This window comes from Filicampus tigris, chromosome 5 (genome assembly GCF_054856515.1).
Source record: "Filicampus tigris isolate MCC_2025a chromosome 5, RoL_Ftig_1.0, whole genome shotgun sequence".
Lineage (NCBI taxonomy): Eukaryota > Metazoa > Chordata > Actinopteri > Syngnathiformes > Syngnathidae > Filicampus > Filicampus tigris.
Genome location: NC_141221.1, coordinates 2,414,161 through 2,435,202, shown reverse-complemented (window position 1 = coordinate 2,435,202; position 21,042 = coordinate 2,414,161). Strand labels below are relative to the sequence as shown.

The 21,042-nt window shown below is 43.7% G+C and overlaps 2 protein-coding genes across 5 annotated transcripts in view; one reads left to right on the top strand and one right to left on the bottom strand.

The window, feature by feature from the left end:
- The first annotated feature begins 423 nt into the window (after positions 1–423).
- Positions 424–3,677, top strand: selenom (selenoprotein M). Its single transcript, XM_086030777.1, has 5 exons — positions 424–773; positions 2,353–2,388; positions 2,502–2,536; positions 2,833–2,911; positions 3,100–3,677. The coding sequence occupies exons 1-5, from the start codon at positions 654–656 to the stop codon at positions 3,328–3,330; spliced, it is 501 nt and encodes a 166-aa protein (XP_085886903.1). The 5' UTR covers positions 424–653; the 3' UTR covers positions 3,331–3,677.
- A 605-nt stretch (positions 3,678–4,282) lies between these two features.
- smtnb (smoothelin b) overlaps positions 4,283–21,042 on the bottom strand; it is a 48,147-nt gene continuing 31,387 nt past the window's right edge. For 2 of the 4 annotated variants that reach the window (XM_086031150.1, XM_086031153.1), the window contains 12 exons: positions 19,584–20,171; positions 18,186–18,256; positions 11,286–11,456; positions 10,957–11,032; positions 10,768–10,800; positions 10,086–10,265; positions 9,909–9,971; positions 9,743–9,815; positions 8,651–8,821; positions 8,458–8,584; positions 8,141–8,292; positions 4,283–5,566 (listed from right to left, as the gene is read on the bottom strand). In XM_086031150.1, coding sequence (XP_085887276.1) covers positions 5,413–5,566; positions 8,141–8,292; positions 8,458–8,584; positions 8,651–8,821; positions 9,743–9,815; positions 9,909–9,971; positions 10,086–10,265; positions 10,768–10,800; positions 10,957–11,032; positions 11,286–11,456; positions 18,186–18,256; positions 19,584–20,171 — 1,859 coding nt within the window. In that variant the 3' untranslated portion in view covers positions 4,283–5,412. Of the gene's footprint in view, positions 5,567–6,368; positions 6,548–8,140; positions 8,293–8,457; positions 8,585–8,650; positions 8,822–9,742; positions 9,816–9,908; positions 9,972–10,085; positions 10,266–10,767; positions 10,801–10,956; positions 11,033–11,285; positions 11,457–18,185; positions 18,257–19,583; positions 20,172–21,042 lie in introns of all 4 variants that reach the window. The other 2 variants (XM_086031151.1, XM_086031152.1) reach the window with 2 other exon arrangements.

The window sequence follows — 21,042 nt, the reverse complement described above, 5'->3', positions numbered from 1 at the left end:
GGCCCACCACATAATTTTAAGTGTCCCACTATAGCAAATAAAGTGTGTCTACTTCATAATTACTGCTTAATTGATTTGTTCTTTTCATAGTATCAGAAAATCTGTGCAGAGATAGCAACTGCCATTAAAGAAAAAAAAAAACAATAAACAATAATTATAATACAGCATCTGGAGATACTGTATTACAAGTATTTTCCCCCACCAAATCCTTTCGTAACATAAATTGATCAATAGTTGTTCAGCATACTTAAATATTTATTTTACACATTTACTTTATCTTGTGATTTGTTGTTAGATGATCGCGCTCTCTCTCTCTCTCTCTCTCTCACTCTCTCATTTTTTTCTTTTTTACACTAATACTGCACAAGCACAAAGTCTTTTCTTTTCGAGAGTGTGCGTACTTTTGCCACCTCTGAAAGCAACTACAAAATCCATTTCCCCTTATGCGTGTGTCTTAATGTCAATCTTCGAGACTACTCCCGTGCACTTTCCCGTGGAAAACCTTTGACGTGGCACGCAGTCCGGATGTGACATCTCCGAGCACGATCCTGCTCCTCCCCCCGCTGCTCCTCATCCTCACATCTGCTGCGGTGTACTTTCTGTGTCCAACATCCTCTTCAGGTGTGCGCGGTGTGCAGCGTCTGCAGCAGCTCATGGATCGCTGGCCCTTGCGCTTCGGAACAATGTGGCTGCTATTAAGTCTGCTTTCCTGTGCGTCTTCATATGAAGTGGACGTCAACAAGCTGGAGGGGCTGGCTCGAGCCAGGGTGGAGGTACTGTACAGGACGAAACAGAGACAGAGACAGAGACAGAGACGGAGACGTGTACAAGGGGCTTCTCGGTTTACGACATTTCCATATTACGAACGGCGCGCGAATACGTTTACATTGTTACATATTTATGGCCTTAGACACAAATGTACTGTAATCGTGACTACTGCTTTAGCATAGGTTAGTGAGTGATAAGACTAAGACGCGTTACGACGTAAACTGAGTACCACCTGTAATCATTTCTTTTTTTTTTTTTGTCCTTGACTGAATGAATGGCGGTGTGCGCAATCTGCGCATGCGTAGAGGAGTACTAAAACATCGCCAGCACTTTTAAAAAGTTAAAAAAAAACAAAAAACAGAACGTGTTGGCAATATAGTGCGAAAATCACACGTGTTTACTGGTTACACGTGAAATATACTGGAGTACGTTTTGAAGTATAGGATCTGAAAAAAAAAAAAAGGACACGACGTGCAAAAGTAGATGGGATGAAGTGGTGTGCAGTACTGTTGAAAAGGATGATGTGCTTCCTCAGGGGAATACCGGGCCTGCCAGTTGAACAAAAGCGTGCTATCGGTCACTATTGTTGGGACGGTAACGCCCGCACCTCGAAACTCGAGTCTCCCGTTTCCATAAAATAGGTTTGAGCATATCTCCCTCAGGGCATGGAAAGTTAACAAATGAATAAACGTTCTACTACGCTACTCAGAAAATGTTTAAGGATTTGGGGCTGTGGTGAAATTTCGGGATCAACCTAAAATGCACTATTAAAAGTGAACTTAATATAATCTTTACACGTTTAAATGTACATGTACAACATGTGACTTGCTTTGATGTTGTCAGTTGCTTTATAAAGTGTGTGTGTGTGTGTGTTGTGTAGTTGTGTTAAAGCTGAGTGCTTTTTAGTTTCATTCTGAAATTCTAGCCCAAAAATCTAATGTACACACGTGGGTAGAGTAGAGAAAAATTGTGCTAAAGAGAAGTATGCTTAAAACATAATACACAAAAACAAAAAAATATGTGCAAATTAATAGTGCTCAACAATAGCACTTTAGCTAAAAACAATAATGCATAATGAAGGCAAATGAGCCACAAGTAATGGTCTGAATTTAACTCTTTGTTTACCATTGTTAAACAGCACAATGGGCTTTTATATTTTATTATATATTCCCATGAAGATAACAATAAAAGTATAATGTAGCTCAATGTAATAGGGTAAAAGTACCATAGATAATACTCCAGTAAAAGCAAAAAAATGCTGGGTTAAAATTGCTGAGACAAATATAATGTATCTAACAAGTTATTTAAGTTCACTGAAAAAATATGTTGAATTTACTCACTTTTATTTCATTAAATGGTTGCACAAAATAAAATCATCTGGATGCAGATAAAAAAATTGTAGTAGATGTATAGCCTACTTAAACATGTATCTGGATATATTTCGTGCAACCGCTCGATGAAATAAAATAAGAGTAAATTCAACAAACTTTTTTCAGTGTAGTATATGTAGCACATTTCTGCCCCAATCTGATAACAACAAAATATCCAAGTGTTTCTAATAATAATAATAATGTCTTTTTCCAGACGTGTGGTGGATGACAGTTGAATAGGCTCAAAGAGGTAAGTTGTGTTGCAAATTGCAACAACACAAATGTTGTTTTTTAAAGATGTCAATCATCTCCGGTAGACATGTCACTGAACGTTTATTTCTGTGTGTTTATTTCTGTGTGCAGGTCAAAGCCTTTGTGGTCCAGGACATTCCACTTTAGTATCCTTTAGTGAAGTACACCTTCACAACTGAGTGAGATTCAATTTTGGAAAATGCGATGTATGTAGGTAAATGGTTTCTCCTGTTTGTTCATAATCCTGAATTCCCCCTTGAGGGATTATTACATTTAATCCAATTAAAAGCGAGCCTGCCAACTAATAAAAACTGGGACAAACAAAATGTGCTCTTATTATTAAATGAGGTTAGCTCTGTTGTTTGTACAAGTCAGTATGTGCTCTACTAGGATAGTCTAGTGATATTGGACGTTCACCAGTCCTTGACCAACGCTTCTTCAGTCATAACCTGGTGATGAAGCACATTCCTGGGGCCGACCCTGAGCTTGTCCTCCTAAATCATTACTATGAGGAGCTGGATGTAAGTTCTGTTTTGTCACCATTGCAATTACATCCGCGCATGCCCCGGTAGTCGTTACTCAAAAGGTTCATTCCCGTGATTGCAGTTTGCAATGTTTTTCGAAATGCACAACATCATGCTGTTAATACTTTGGGTTCTTATTTGGCAACGGAGGAGCTCTGAGCCATGGTGTCATATTGTCTCCTCAGCGGATCCCCTTGTCTGACATGACGCGCTCAGAGATCAACATGCTTCTGGACAAAATGGGCTTCTACAAAAAGTCTCAAGCAGATGACGACGTGCCAGCACAGTTCCGCTTCGCTCCCGCCAAAGATAGCCCGTTTGAAAGTGAGCCAACATCCAAGCCCGCCACTGATTCTGTGGTCACTCAGAACGCCGACTCAGAGCCCAAACCCGAGGCCAAGCGCATTGACCTATAACCATATCGGTAATATGGGACCGCTGCTAGACAAGGCCAGCAGATCCTGGAACAAAGGACGGACAATCTCTTCGCTTCACTAAATGACACTTTTTTTTTTTTTTGGGCTACACTGATCTGTTCATGGTAAACCGTTTGTAATTCTCAGTCATGCGTTGGCCATCTTGAGGTTGTCTCACTTGTGTCCACTTGTGTTTACTTCCGACCCACTGAGCTACCCAATGAAGCCGCAGGTTAAAAATCTGCTGATTGGTCTGAGGCTGATGCTACATGTGCTGGTGGGTGGGCTGCTAAACACAGCGAGATTCAAGTGTCACCACTGCAAAAGAATAAAATGTTTCCAACAAATGCATTGTGGTTTTACTGGAGGAAGTAGACTACAATTGGGCCGACTACAAGCATGTTTATACATTGGTCCACCAGTAGGAACATAATTCAGGATTAAAATATTCGTTCACATGCACTACTGAGATGCTATGTTGAAAAAGTGTTTTGTCTCTTAATATTTTTGGGATACATTTTCAACTAACCTTCACCGTTCTTGAAGTAGGACTATTTAAAAAAATATGGCTTGGCTCTTTTATTTCACAAATTTGACTATTCTTGAAATTGTTTAAAAAAGAAAAACAAAAAACAAAACACCAAACCCCCTTCACAAAAAAGTGCTAGTTTTTTTTCCCCCCATAAAATTTGCACGCCGTCAGTGAGGTGAAATAACGCTTCAATGCAATGGAAGTTAGTTGAAGCGTTAAGTCCTCCTGGTCGTACTGAAACACCTTTTGTCAAAATGGCAACCTCACAATACAGAAATGCCCTTCCATTCTGTAGCACCTGAAAGCAACTGAAAAGCGAACGTTGTTAACCTGAATGATGCCTCCGACAGGCCCTTACACCATTGCATCAGCTGCAGAATGACACATTTAGACCCCAGAGAGAAATAATCAACACAAAAATTGGTTTGTCTGCTTTAATGAATTCACATTGAGGTGCGGTGCATCTTATCACATCTTATGTACAGCAGTCCCTGCCTTGAGGAAAGTTTGTCTTAGTTGGTAGCCCTGGGAGAGCAATTTGGTAAAGTTCTACAGAATAGAGTGAACACATTTAGTTTCATCCAACCGAGAACTTCAAATACTGCAAATTGTAGAAATGAAAACCATTTAAAAAAAAAAAAAAAATCTACATTTAAAAATGATCTTAGCTGTAAAATATACACATGCACTCATTTTTGGTTAGGCGTTTTGTCTCAGCTGAGAGCTGGAGCTCATCAGGCCGACAAAAACTGAACTTTTTTTTCCCCCCTCATCTATTGCGAGTAGAGTTGTCCCTTTTCCTCAAAAGCCCACGATTAAGAACAAATAAGCGTGATGATGATGGTGGTGGTGGTGGTGGTGGCAAGATCACTGATCATTTGTCATTGTGACACACATTGAAACACAGTCGACAAGTTTCATCCAAACCTGATCCTTGTCTTCAGTAGCACTGCAGACTAGACAGCTGCGCTTACACTTATAAGAAGTATATGTACTACAAATAAGTCTACCCCGTGGAAATGCATTAAATAGTAATATGCTAAATGACACCAGAAGGAGAATAATAACTTAGAACTAAATAATAAAGTCACCAGAGTTGGGTCCAAAATTTAAAAGTACCAACATTAACTGCCAATATTGCATCACAAGAATTCTTGTTTAGTGGGACTGATGACATGGAATTTACAATAGAAAATAGATGTATAAATAAGTTAAAAAGAGAAGTAGTGTATAGTGTTGACTCTCTTGCTGTGTGCCACTAGCGTACATACGACTGAATTGGGGGGGGGGGGGGGGGGGGGGGTTGCACAACAGAAAGGGTGGTTGCGTTCAAAATGTTAAGTTCAAAGTCACCTTCAACGGTATCTTGTTGGAAAACACACATGTGATTTTATCCAGGAGAGGACAGCACATCAACACCGCTGACGGAAATATTTAACACACACCCACGCGCACGCACACGCACACGCACACAATCCGCCCCGGCCTTGTTGGTTGGCGAAGGTGTGACCCGGCACACCGAGGCTCAACATTTTGTCACGGAGCGCACGTCAAAGGTCAGAGGGCCGACCCATTCTCATCTCGTGCCTGCGAAGGTGGTTGACCAGAGACTGCACGTAGGTGAACACGCATTTGGAGTCGGGTTTGTTTCCCATGATCATCATGTCCTCCACTTCCAGCAGAGGCATGCAGTTGGCGTACGTCCTGGGGAGGCATTCGACAGACTCGGCATGAGCAAGACGACGACCAGTGTGACGTTTGACGAGCAAGCGACAACCACAATTGATCAAATGTATGGATCATTGGTTAGCAAGACATTTGGGAATAGTTCTGCACGGATGGAATTTCATCCTTCCGGTGGTTTGGAAAATGAATGAGTAATCTTGTCGCTGGCTACGTTCCACATTCCCACGTGCGGGCATTACAAACATCGGCCACATGGTGCCAGTATGCGCACATAATCTAGCGCTTGAATCTCAGCGTTCTCAGTCGATCAAAAATGGCAAAGACAGACAGTCTGCCCTGCCGCATGAGAACATCAACATAGTAAAATAAGTCATTTTCTATTTCAGAGAATAGAACATTCTTGCTTTAAAAGCATCTTTAAAAGGCTTTGAAAGCCTAAATGCATAAACACATGTAAACTATCACTTGATTAAACGAAACCGCGAGCTACACAACACAAGCTTTCCGATGATTTTTTTTTTTTTTTTTTTTCCCTTCTGTTTTGTCTCCGGAGCTGTCTGTTTGAAACACTGTGATACATCGACTCCTTTTAGAGTGTTTAAGAGCAGGTTGACCTGGCCAGATGCCTCAGTCAAAGTCTGGCTAATATGCACAAAGGGACACAAGCGTACCATGTTTGGCTCTTCTCTTAAAAATGAACCAAACGTCCTCTTTGCATATGCATTCCACGTACATTTAAAAAAAAAAAAAAAAAAAAAACATGCTCAGAGATGCGCGGTGTAGAAGAGCCAGAGCGAGGCTTGCTGTTGCCCTCTCTCACCATGGGTTCGCTTTTAGGCTCGGGTGCGACTTTAGGAGGAGTTTTTGGTTTTAACCAGGCCCTTGGTCACCAGACCCCTGTAGAACTCCTGCAGGTACGTGTACACACACTTCCAATCGGGCTCGCGCATCTTCACCATGTCATCCACGTCCAGCAGCTGCGGACAGTCCACTAGTTTCCTGCGCCCGCCAAGGATGGGGAAGATGGACAGAGAGAGGAAGAGGAGGAGGAGGAGGCAAACGATACGAGGAATGAAGGAAAGAAAAGGAGGTAAAAGAAGAGGACGACAACAGGTGGGAAAGACATGAAGGGGATAATACAGATGATGCGGTGAGCAGCCACGATACAGATTCAGTGGACAGAGACAGAAAGAGACACACAAACAAAACAAACATTACATTCTCAGTGTCCACATAAGTAGCAATGTGTTGACATGCTTCTCAAACATCATGAAACGTCAAACACATGTGGCATAGAATAAACAGAAATAAGACAAAACAAACGATGCTCACTTAGCCTTTTTTTTTTTTTGCGTTAAAACAACACGACGACTAATATTATAAAGTGACTGAAAAAAAACGGTTCGCGTGTGTGCGTGACTCCAGATAAAGGAAAAAAATGCAAGTGGGGCTCAATACATGTGAAGAGTGCACATCCACACACAAGCACACGGGTGGTGACTGTGGTCAGGTGACAGTCCATAAATCACAAACCAGTGTGGGCGTGGTGCGCATGGGTGACATCACAGGTATGGTATGATGACAGGAGAAATCAAAATGAATGCGGGAGGAAGAGGGGGAAAAAAAAAAAAAAAAAAAAAAGGGGAGGGAGATGATATCGCAAGGCTGACGGCTGGACCAGTTTGGACTTTTTTGGACCCGGCGGTTTGTCGAGTTGCCCGCCGCCGTGCGGCTTAGAAAGGAGATGAGACGGTGGGAGTTGTGGCGGTGATCAGTCTTATGTCATACGGTTAGCGTAATATTGTTTTTCGTTTGATTGCTTATTTCAATGATATATTTTGTAGTTTTTGCTCTGTATCAGGGGGTCCCTTGGTTTATGACCTAGTTCAGTCCCTGCAATAACAACGAAAACCAAATGTGTAATGTGCCGAAGTCCATCGCGACCATGCGCTAATTCAGTATTTTAGTCTGAATCACAATAAAGAATTGTATTTAAAAAAAAACAAAAAACTTCAGGGCCATAAAGCAAAAACGATGATGCATTCGGATGCTGCTGTGCAAACGAGCTCATGGCACGCCGCTCATAATTCTAATCAACATTTGCATGACAAACGCCGAGTCGTAGATGTAAAAACAATCAGACGGAAAAAAAGACGGCGGTAAGCGTCGTAAACTGAGGACAGCGCGTGTTAAGGAGGAATGCTGATCAATGTGTAAAAACGGCACCGCACGCGCTGGCATTTTAATGCATTTTCCATTACAATTGAAAAGAAAACACAGGCAGAAACATTTGCTCTTGGCCCCCTCTCTTTTGTAGCTAAATAAGGTCAAAGAAAATGGCAGAAAAGCCTCTCTCAGTTGAATGCAGACCAGTCCTATACCGCCGCAAGAAGAAACATGTGAAACCACCATGTCCGATTGTGATTAATACAGCTTTCGCAAATGCCACAAGTGCACACATTTGCTGCCTATCCTTATCGCGCCGCTCCGTCCGCCGCGTGTTCGAGCATACAAGGCCGAATTGGGCGAGTGCACGCTCTCCAAACAACGGCGCCCGCGACTGCGTCGAGCTAGCCGCGCGTTTGAACTCACTCTGCATTGCTGAAGGCCACCTCAAAGTTTTGCCTGCGGTTGCCGGGACTCAGGGAGCCGTAGTCGAAGGCCTCCGGAAAGAAGTTGTGCACCAGGGCGCAGAAGGCCATGCCGTTGCTCCAGCTGGATGAAAAGTTTTGTATATCCACATGCTGATCGAGGAGAGAAAAATAGAGCGAGTTAAGCGGCGGCGGAAACCTTCCCTGGGTTGTTAGACATCACCCCGAGCCTAAGGTGCATTATTGGCGGGCTCAGCTCGACTTTGAAAATGGGTGGCATGAAAGGAGAGCGGGGGGGGGGGGGGGGGGGGGGCGCACCTCGTACGAGCGGGTCTTGGCACGGCACCAGTCCAGCAGCATCTGCTTGATGGAGTTAGCGTTCGGTACACCAAAGCTGGTGGAACGCTGCACCTTGTTGACTTTGGAGACCACCTGATGTCCGGGGCTTAAAAGAGGAGAGTTGACGTCAGGACTTGCTTGTTCTTTTCTTACTTTGGGCGTTTATCCTCACCCGCCTCCCTCCTTCTCCAGCTTCTCTATCATGGCTTTGCGGGCCTGCATGGCCGAGGTCTTGGGCAAAGTCTGCGCCCTCATCAGCTCCTTGCGCCTCTCGGCTTGCCTTCGCTCCGCGGCGGCCGACCCGCCGCCGCGAGGCGACGGCTCGTCCTCGCGATCAAACACGCTGAAAGAAATCGCACGCAGGACACTTCATCAGGAAAAGAGCAGAAAGTGGCTGTGAAAACGCACGGTGACTGACGAGCACATTGTAGTCCAGTGGGCAATCCTCCGATTATTTGTTACTGCATGTGCAGTTAAGCCCAAAATGACCTTAAAATGAAGTCAACCCAAATATTTTTTTTCCAGAATATGTCAAAATATGACATTCTGAGAAATATTGCATTCGTGGAATATGAGTTAAGCAGCAACATCGACACATTTTTAGCTATCTCGGGGGGGAGGCCATTTGGTCACTTCTGTCGACTGAAAATTACATCACATACCCTCGGTGTTCAACGACCAATCACGGCTCACCTGTTTTCTGAAGCTGAGCCATGATTGGTCGTTATCTGAGCAAAAAATTTGGCTTGACTTCCCCTTTAAGCAAGTTGATTTCAAATCGTTGAACGGGCTATTTGCTGAAATCACGATTGTTTTTTTTTTTTTTTTTACATTTGGAACATATCAACCCAATTTCACAAACTATATGTATATATTAAATATGGACATAAACCATCGCAAGGAACTTGTTAATTTCTATCAATATCAGTGCATTCTAATCAACATTTCGATACATTTGGACAGAGAGAGTTTTTTGTGTTACTAATTCAACATTTATGTAATTAAAATCCCTTCACATAACCTATCGTGTGCCACTTTCTTGTGACAATTACAAATAAACACGTTTTTCATTCATGTAAAAATAAACGAGGTTCCAATAATAAGGTCAAACTGTGTATCAATGATGTGAAATCTCTGCGCAAAAATATCACAAGCTAATTTAAATCAAGAGATGCCTTTTTAGATCCATGTTCCAACCTCAAATAAATGTTATTTTTGGAAAATGAAAACTACGAATTCCAAGAAAGCACTGGCAACAACTCACCTGCCTACTTTTTTGCTTGTGTTAGAGGAGGATGAAGATGTGTAGCTGTATGACTTAGATTGGACCGTCCCTCCTAAAAAGTAGAGGGAAACATGTTAGCAAAACACTCAAGCCAAACATGCATTGAATTGGTTTTGGGGGTCGGGGGGGTGGGGGGGCAACTCACTGTCTGTTTTCTGCACATAACTCGCCTCAACGACAGTGCTGCGAGATGATCTGCTGCCATCATCTAAGCACACGCATTGAGATTAGTCAGTTGACAAGTGCAGCTTCGCCGCAGGCTCAATAACACGCATGATTTGAAAGGGGGGGGGGGTGAGGAAAGGCAAAGGGTCCAAAATACCGGACTGAGCAAAGCGGTCCGTCTTGGTGAATTGGCTAAGCGTGGAGCCGTCTGCAGACTTCTCCACCTTCCTCATCACCACCTCTCCCGCTCCGACTCCTGCGCGACTTTTGTTGGAGCGCTCATCTCTCTGCTGCCGGAGCTCCTGCAGACGAGTCTCGCGTTCTTTTTCTCTCTGGTCTGGAAAGGAGACGAATGGATGGGACAGAGATGGCGTGTAAATCAGTGGGCAAAAGAGAGGTTAAAACCCCACAAATAAGGACAAAAGGGGCTTCCGGGGAAAAGTGCATCAAGACTTTTGTCGAGCGTGATGTGAAAAGAGTGACAAAACGCAACGATCACCAAAAATAGATACTTTCACTTCCAAACGATTTAAGATGTTTACTCTCACTTGCAACTTTGACAGTTTTGAATGTGTCTATCATGCACTTTGAGTTCGATACGTCAGTTGACTCATCCGCATGAATGAAGGAGTGTCACAACATGGGTTGCGGCGATTGGCAAACACCGCTCTCAAACCGAAATACAAGAAGCATGCATCAAGCGGGCAGCACACGACAGACGTGCGATTCGCTCCATCCTAAGTGTCGGACAATGGTGACATGGTGCAAACACACGCGAGCAAAATGGAAAACGCAAGCATATTAGCTGCTAAACCGCACTGCAAACCAACCTGTCCTACCTATTTCCTCTTGAGTACAGCCCAGCATGGCCTCTGAGAGCAGAGTGAATGGAAATTTGGGGGAAATCCCCACAGCGTTTGTTTACAAATGCACAACCCATCCTTGCCTTCGTGACTTTTCGAGGTTTGCATTTTACAGGCACTGTGCCAACCGTGATGGCTGGAATCGGTCGGTTATCCTTTGGTTACCTCTCTTTTTCTTGCGAAGGTCCCTCATGGCTGCACGGATCATTTTCCTTTCCTCAAAATCTTTGGATTCATCGAGCTGTTGGAAGAGTTACAAAATAGTAACAATGAGAGGTTAGTCCTTACACAATCGGGGTCGCAACTGTTTACGCACTCTGCTCGGATGATAATCGTGTGCCAACGCGCAGCAACAGGCTGTGAATTTTCCAAATATAACCCAGCTGATGAGATTTACTACACGTACACAAACTTGGGCGCACGTCTGTAGCTGTTGCATTTGTCACTAAGTGGATCTATTCATCATTTACAATCATAACTTGGGTGTGAAGTACCATTTTATCAAGGAGCTCTTCATCCTCTATAGCAGCCAACTGGTCAGCAGTCAGCTTTCCGGGAGACTCCTCAGCGTTGGCCTGCATCGCGGAGCCGTTTGGGATGTGCACTTGGACCGACGGCCCGGATGAGAACACCGGCTCCGAGGCGGCGACGGGCTCCGTCTCCATCTGCACGAGACAAAACAAAAGACAATAAGAGCACGGACAAAAACGCGCGCAATAAGGGATGTTGATTATTTATGGCGAGATTGCTAAACTGTGACCATAGTTGGAAACAACGTAAAACTCCAAGCCTGAACCACGGACCGCAAGGTTCATCGTTACGAGAGCAGAGTGACGTTAAGAAAACACAACCAAAGTTTGTAAGACATTCACCGAGTAAGTAAGGATTTAGGTGAACACCATAATAGGCCTGAATCAGTGAACTTGGTTTCAAAGCCCACATATTTCCATCCATCTGATAATCTTCTCTTCTCGGACAAAGACGGCCCACTCAACATAGCTCATTATTTCGTCCGCCCCCCCCAGAAAGAGAGGCACGCAGCGAGCACATGAGAGTCACTTGTTCATCAAGTGTGGCTGACGGCGGGTTTGTAAATGTGACTGAGCAGCCGGGAACCTACTGTTTATGTAGCGCCATTAGGCGTAGCGCATAGGAGAACGTGCATCAATGTTATAGAAGATTGAAAGCCATTCTGAATTGTGCCCCAAGTTGAAAGGTTGTACTAAATAGAGTAACAATCAGAAGGAAGAGAGAGAGAGCAGTCTGTCCACCAAACACAACAGTATGAACATCGGAGTATGAATTAACGTGGGTAATTAACTCCTGGGCTCAGCACGGTGCACCAATAGCAAAAAAAAAAAAAAAAAAAAAGCTATGTAATGAGTGCTGCTGTCAGAAATTATAATTATGAATTATTGTATATAAATAAACATTGAGAACACTTTGGTGGGGGCTAAAGCTTATACGCAGGTTACAATTAAAAAAAAAAAAAGGTAATGTGACTAAATTACATCTCACCCTACCATACATGCTGTGCACGTATGAAAACTAAAGACATCACTGATTGGTGACCAAAGTAAATGTACCATTAAATTAAGCGAATGTAGTTTGAACTGCAGTAGGTCGTTTGTGCATTCTTTTGAAGTTGGAACACTATAGGAAGCATTTTAGATAATGAAAGTAGCTCGGTGTCGTTGTTTGGGTGGGAAACGCCTTAGGCGTATTCCAAAATATATTCAGTGACCATGAATCCTAAACAAAACACCTCTTCAAATGTTCACATGGTTCCTGAATGCCTGTGGAAGACCACTGTAGCTGCGGCCTGTGTGCTTTTGCCATAATCAGGTCCAGGTCCAGATATAGCTCAGACAGCTGTCTCCATCCCGCTCCTCCGCTCTTCTAGGAAGGCCCCGGCCTGACCAGGTCTCCAGCGGGGAGGGACAAAAAGTCAAGACAAGCCAGAATTGCGCGATCACTGCGTGTTGACCAAATCTTTGTGAACTTGTGGCCCCTGGGACAGGGCGGAATGGAGAGTCATTTGACTCACAGGGCATATTTTGGCTTGCAGCACGGCCAAACAAGGCCCCCGAGTTGAGCAAAGACAGAATGTGCGCGAGTCTGTGCGGGGGGGGGGGTGAAAAAAAAAAATCTCTAAGACCTTTTGTGTGCAAATCATGTTTGAGACAATTCGTCGAACTCGGTGTCTTAGGTGTTTGGGGTTGTTGTGGAAACAGTTGAGGGCAACTGATCAGATGAAGGATTATTCTTTACATCAGTTCTCTTGAAGGCCGTCACCTGTGCAGGACCAGCAGGTACGACCCCCCCCCCCCCGCCCCCCAATTAAATATCTACGGATTTAGAATTTCTTAAGAGCTTTGTGCAGCAATAGTTAGGATGGAACAAATCTAATCTGCAGGGCTAAATCCAATTTCACGTCTTTGCTCGACTTCACACCTGTCCTTTTCAACCATCATCCACAAGGGAAACCAAAAAAACAATCCAAATTAAAATGAGGTTATAATCAAAACTGTAATATGCGCAGTACCATACTGCTGTTCCATGAAACGTTTCCCATCAGGGCGGGAGCAGAGAGAGAGCGGCAGGATGCAAAAGCTGGAGGGTGAGAGACTGGCGCGGGCTCAGGTTCCAACGTTGGTGTTGCCTCTGTGCATTTTGAAGTCGATTCCAAGCCCTGGGTTTCTGTTGCCCTTTCCAGGGGTTCAACAGGTGGAGCATCCCCAGTTGAAATATTTACGCTTTCCTCATGGGTTGTGCGAAGCTTTGCACTTGGTGTTGTGCAGTCGCGGGAATCACTCAATGGAGAATCGGAGGCGGGGTTTGAGCTGACTTGGGGTAAAGGCTCAGGAAGCCCCATGGCCTGGCAAAGAGCCTCGACTCGCTTCACCAAGCTCTCCTGTTGAATCCTCAGCCTGGAGTTCTCCTCTTGCAAACCAGCCAGCGCCTGGGCCAGCGGCAACATGTGCACTTCTGCCTGTTCCAGCTGTGAATCCACTTGCTTTCGAAATGACTTGAGGTCACTGTGGACCTCCTCCACCACGCATCTCAGTGCCAATTCAAAATTCCTCTCACCAAACTGCCGTCCTTCATACTCTTGTTGTGAAAGTAGATCTCCAATGACCTCCTCTAAGCCAGATGCAGAACAAGCGCCGTCTGGGCTATCTAGTGCCTCTGGACCCTCTGGGGCTGGTAGGAAGTCCAAGTTAACACCAGGCATTGTCACAACCGTTGTAACTGGCTGCAAAGTTCTACCAATACCACAAATTTGAGCTCTTCATGAATTTCAAATTCTACCTTTTGGTTTTTTTTTTTTCGTTTTTTTCCTAAGGGGCATGGAATTTCAAATTAAAACGTCATTCAGATTTAAAAAAAATTAAAAAAAAAAAAAAAAAACAGCCAACAAGTATTCTCTCTTGCAGTCCTTTTCTAGGACCTGTCAAACAACACATGCTCTTTATACACACCCCACAAACCACCCCTCTTTACTGACCCAAACCGTGCCAACCAATGAGCACGCAAGGAATCCCACTGCCAAGGCAACAGGAGTTCCACCCCCTTTTTCCAGGTGCCATTGACGTGTCTATTTATCTCTGGCTTGTACATGATCCCATTGAGCCAGTCAGCTGTGGGGCAATGGTGGAAGCCCGAGAGGACACAATCATATATCAATTCAAATAAAAACACACACGCACCTCCACTTGTCCTTCACACTTCCATTGGAAGACAAACATGGTATGGATGCGGTTTTGGGCTGAAGACGGTTTACGATGAGTTACACAAGTCTTTGAATCTCTTTCAGATTGCTCGTTAGAGCTAGATTGCGTGACTGTGATTAAGGAACATCAGCCGTGGTTAGCTTGGCCCTTGCTCTCATATTACATCCCTTCCAAGAATATTTTGTTTAATATTTGAACGCAAACAAGGCAGGTCGTGACACTGCGCACATTCTGACTTAAAATACTTTATTATGCTCACATTAACAGAATCCAGTGCATGTTGGGTTTGTGAGCGTGTTGTTTATCCAATAGTTGTTTCTGGATTATTGCAAGTGACAATTGGAACGTCAGCATGAGAGTATACATAAGCATCACGCAACAATTATATTACTCAAATTAGAGTGCATTTCATCTCAAAGATGAGACGCCAAGCACTTAGATGTGGAATATTTTGAGAGAACTCTCACTCTTGAATTTGATCTTCTTTCCTTCATATCAGTGGATCCATGTGCGAGTGTGTGAATGAGACAGAGTGAGAGAGACAGAGTGAGTGTGTCCGGAGTATAAACCCCTGCTGCTCTGTTTCTAAAAATAACGCGGTGTGCACCTTGTAAGGCACAGAAATAAAGGCGTTCTGTGACCAACGAAATATAACAAACCTGAAACCAGTATAAAACTCAAGTCAATCTTAATGACTGAGGACAACGAGTGGGACACAACGTTGCAATTATCACCCACTCTGCAAACCAGACTATCATATGTGGAGTGGTTAGCCAGGCATCGTGCGTCACGGCTCAGCGGTGTTTTAAACAATGGGCTCATCATCACACTGTGCAAATCTACGACAAGCCATCATTGACTGCGGGCCGCCGAGGTCGAGACTCGATGCACGCAGCAAGTTTCAAGTATGAGCCGGGGCTCAACATTTATCTCCGGGACAATGACAAAGCCTGTGACTGAGCTATCATCACTCTTCTTTTATTATATTGGCGCTCGAGGACGAGCGCAGCAAGAGGAGCAGGAACAGCTGTGACGACAGACCGCGAGGCATTCCTGTTCAGCATTGGTAAACACCTGACTGAATGGTCCCGCGCCCATCATTTTGGACCTCATCACCATTAAATCTGATCTCATTTGTAATATTATCAAGAATGAGGTGCAACTCCAAAGCTCAAACATAGCAGAAAGTGCTACGTTTGCTGCTTTGACACTTTCTGAAATTCCGGGCACTTGTCGACGTAAATGTGTTTATCTCGCAGGTCAATTTTCACACAGTATTTGGCCATGCTGAGATGGAACTTTCATGGACATTGATAGTAGAATGAAATCTGAGAGGCTAAATATCTCCGGCAATAACCTTTTTGTATTGTAAACAGTGTATAATTTCATCCAGATGCTCTTGAGATGGGCAGATATCCATATGTCAGACTAAGCAAAGAGCCAACGCTGCTTCTGGCTATAGCCGTCGCCAGTACAAGAGCAATAAAAATACAACGGCGGAAATAGTGGAGGTTTTTGTCAGTGGACCACCGAGGCGAGCCAAGACCACACAAACGGATCAAAGAGTGACATACTGTGGTGTTGTGGCCAGCGATAAAAATAAGACAGCTCAACTGTAAATCCTTGCAAAGATGCAGTTTACCTCTAAATGATTTTGTACTTATTGTAAAAAAAACAAACATTTTTTTCAATTAGTGTACTAATGGACAATTTTTTATCGTTTATTGGGTATCTTTTTTTCATGATCATACAAAACCAAATAAGCAACAATTACCGGTAAGCAATATCACACAAGAGGGAGTGAAGTACACACCCATCTTTTTGAAACTTCTTGGGTAATGATTAAAGCAATGGGCAACTAGTTTGATGAGGCCATAAATTGATTAGGATTCAGTTGCTGATTTGGTTTATTTTTCCAAAATAAAAGCCAAATTTTGCGAATGTCTGACAGGATTTTGATTAAACAAAATAGAAACAGACAGCTTTCACGAAGGACTACAGGAATCAGAATATTACAGGTGAGAGGCTGAAATCTGAAAGTATTTTAACTTAATAGCTCAATGAATAATATATGAATGAATAGTTGTTGGATAATTTCATTGATTAGTATTGGATGCATTTTGGCACGACTACCTGCATAATCCAAAGAGATTTCATACAAGCGCTGTATAGAAACGAAAATATTGTTAAATTATTAGCACCTGTGTTAGCGTCAACCACATTATGTGACAGTAAAAATGTTCCTTCGGCTCTGTATTGTATTATCCGTACTGGAAGTAGTGTTTTTGAAATGAAAATAAGTAGGCAAGCATTAAATTTTTTGTTTAAAGATATCGGCGACACGTTACCTATGTGACATTGCGATAAACCAAAAACTAAACGACACAGACTTCAAGTCATAGTCCCAAGATCAATGTCTTGACACCCGTGTTTAACTGACACAATAACGATGCCATTGTTGTGGTTTCTCGCTTGTTAGCGAGTGCCTAGTGGTGCAAGCATGCAGTCATCCCTGATGTGCGACACTTTCTGGTCGTCGGTAATGTCTGTGGTTAACCTTCAAAGGAAACTGGGGTGAAACAACAAATTGGAAGGAAAGCAACAAACGAGTGAGTGGTGAGCGACTGTCATGCATATACAGTATAGGTTGCCATGGGAGGTTTAAAGATGTGATAACACTTACCTAAATTGCAAATATCCTTTATAAAAAAAAAATGAAATTTTTTTTTTTTTTTTTTTTTAAAAAGTAGGTTACGGTTACCTGTATGTTAGGTTGTTGTGCTCGGCTATGTCAGTCTCATCGCCTACAAAATGCTACCTTCTTCTGGTGAAATACTGATGAAGTGTCTAACGTTTGTCTCAGTGAGGCTCCAACTGATGGACACTCTCTCACTCCAACACCTTATATCAAGCCTGCGGCCTCATGGAGACTCCTCCTAGCCCCAATTAACCAACTCCCTGATCCCCAAACCAAATGATGTCCGCCCTCACCAGTGCCATTAACGAGTAGGCAAGACCCCACCTCTCCTCACCTTCCTCCCCTACCCTCAGCTCATCGCAACACTTCCTTCCTTGGAGGGCAGCGGAGGTGAAGGAAGGCAAGAAATTGGATTTGAACTCCTCACTGAGCAGAGGGAACAGTCTAACAGCAGTCACTCTCCTCCATCAGCAGTCATCGAGCGCACGCTTCCCAAAAGAGATGCATCTCAAGTGCGGCCAAATAAAGACTCGATGGAACAAGTTGTCGTTCGGTGTGATGGATGATAGACAGATGTGATTTAACCAACTCTTCCTGGATGGATCTCAGCGGGCATTTGGCTGCTGTAAAAAAAAAAAAAAAAAAAAAAAAAAAAAGGAGGAATGCCCTGAGCACCTCCTCCCTCCTTTGCTCTCCTTCACATACCCTAGAAGGAAAGATGTGACTGGCTACCCTCTCTGTATTTGATAAACACTGCTCGTCCCTCTGCTTCTCTTACTCTGTCCGGTTTTCACTGAACAGACACGCTCGCTTCCTTTATAGGGGATTTCGGTTTCAGAGCAACTCTGCAGATTCATTTGAACACAATAACCTCTACGGAGTGTGCTAGAGAACATGCGTTGCAATGTTTTGATCAGCTCTGGAGAGCCTCAGTGATGATTTGGAATTCCCAAAGCCGCTACCTTAATCGAGGATCCGGAGATGCTGGAAGTGGAGATCTTGAATGGGGTCGCTCTGAGGCCAAGGGTCAGCTCTGAAATAGAGATTCACATTTTAGCGTTCGACCATAAGAAAGGCCCTGATGGATGTGTGCCTGCTCTGGGGTAGCCATTAATCCGTTACATAAGATGCCAGACAGCCATAAACATAGTGTAAGACTCTAGGCGGACATGATGCAAGAGAGAAATATGTACATGACGCCACTTTTAACCCAAATAAATCCGTGAGTGCGCATGTGCATCGTCCCCCCACCTCTAACCACTCAAAATGCATCTGACCAGGATGTAGCCAACACTTGAGTGTTTGGGTGGAAAAACTGGAGACAACTTGAGGTAAATGAGGGGGCGAAAACAGTCAAACAAGCAGCAGCATAGTAGGGGCACCGACAGTATCCTAAAGGAGGTCGGGCGGCATAATAAACGTACCGATCCTGACTGACTGACTGAAACGAATTGTTTGGGTTGGCGGTCATGGTTGACAGCATGAAGTAAATCTTTCGATTCCTTGTTTGGACATATTGTGACAGATGTCGTGTCAATTTTTCATCTGAAAGAGACGCATACATTTTGTACGGCTGGGAATGACTGCGCATCTTACTATTTAGCTCCTAATGAAAAATCAAGTCATTCAATTATCACATTTCTCAAATTACAAACACCAAAAGTGATTACGAAAGCTTTTTTCTTTTTACTGTATACAACATTTTGTGACAGTTCAAACAGTGTGGTTGTTTGATGCATTGAATTTAACTTGACATAGCATTTTCCACAAACAACTGCATGGTTGTGTATCCGGAAAAGATGAACTTGGAAACTAAAACGGTCAAGAGTTCATCCTAAAATGTTTTAGCTAAATACATGATGTTGAGTAACAGATGGACTCAATTGTACAAGGTGCAATGAACTGCAAGTAGCTTACAGCAGACCTCCAATTCACCCTTCAGACTTCTTGACTTTGAAAGCACATCACATAGCAGACAAAGCAGTGCCCTGTGTTGATTGACAAAGTCTCTTCTATCCTACTACTCAGTCTGGTTTGAGAGGGACAGTTGTTGTGTCCTTTGTCCTGATATACTTTCTGCGGTCAACTACTGACCTCACCCACTCAACAAGTCCTCTCTATAACAAGCACCCTTTAGAACGAGCCCGCTTCTTCATTTTCACGAGTCTGACGAAAAGCTTTGTCATCAACCCACTTGTGACCCCGTGACTGGCGCGAGTCACCTTTGACAGCCGAGTGGGTCGGAGGCCTGGCCCTGCGCGTAAAGTAGTAAATAGCTGCTGCCAAACAAGTGCATCATCAAAATCCGACCTTAAGCAGAAACTGGAGTGAATGTGTTTCCTGTTGCTAGCATGCCCTACCTGTTCTCTGCCCCAGAGCATTAGCGGTGACGCGTGGGGACATGTTGCTGATGGGGACCATGTCGGCCCTCTGGGAGGATGTGGACGAAGATGTGCTACGACCATCCTTGATCTCGATGGTGAGGAAGGTCTTCATGTCTGGGTCTGCTTCTTCTTGGGTGCGCTGCTGCCCAGCTTCTCTCCCTTGGGTCCGCTCCTCCTTTGACTCCCTCAAGACGGACTCACTCTTCTCAGTCGGGTGCCTCGTACCACCCGTGGAGTGCTGGGATTGGTCGGTCGAAGACAGAGGTTTGCTAGCCACACCTCTGAGCTGAGGTGTGGCTTGACTCTTGGATGCAGCAGAGGTGTGAGCTGTGCAGTCTGCGCGCGCCCATGCTGGCTTGTTGCCAGAGGAGATGAGGGATGTTGCAGTGGGAGTAAACAGCTCCGCGGCTCTGGAGAGGTTTGTCTGGCCGCCGCTGCTCAGAGGAACCTTCTTCAAAGCTGGGAAATGTATGTTCTGACCGGGCTCGTTGAACTTGCGCATCCGATCACGTACGGAGTTGGTGCGCTTGGACTGTTCCAGCAGGGCATCTTTCTTCTCGGGTGCTGTGAAGACAGAGAGGAGAGAAGGTGGAATTCTTTCATCTGAATCTACCACCATTGACATCCTGAGACAAAATGCTCAGGCTAGTTTTCACCCGCAACTCAAAGTAAATAAGGCTCCACTGACACACCCAAACTGGTGGTCCATTGATTTTTATTTTTTTCTAAACAATCCCAAACAGTTCTTCATAAAAAAAACATTCATTGTGCGTTTTCCAAGAAAAACAAGGGCAACGGCAAGGAAAAAAACAAAACAAAACAAAAAAAAGTTAATCACAAATGGGGTCAAATATAGTTTTAAATTTTGATATCACCAATCACCGTTAGATGGCAGACATCTCGTAGTTGTGCTTTGGGTCTTGTAGTACTGCCTTGTACTACAGCGTGAGTAGGCCTAATATGGATTTGGAATGATATGCAGGACAAACATAACATGTCAATAATATTCAAATTTTGAATGAGTCTCTTTTTTTTCCCCAAAATGAGCTTTGCACTTAATATTGGTTTCTTGTTCAGCAGTTTTGTGCCGTTCGTGAATTTTATGCAAAAAATTTGCACTGGAAAAAAAAAAAAATACAGTATGTGGTTACTTTGTTATTTGCTTCAACCCCTTTGTTTTTGGCTTGGATCAGTGGATTTTTTTTTATACATGCATTGAAAAATGTACAGTATTATAAATAGAAAATAAATATTAAGAGCACATATTTTGCATACATGCATGTACTTTGTCCATTTAAAATAGCATTTTTGTAGCACTGATGAGAAATTTGTTTTTCACAGAGGATAACGAAAATATGCCTCTGAGTAATGATATATTGTCTGTCTACATGTGTTGCTGTGTCGGTGTTCGAATATCCATTGCTTAAAGACCAAA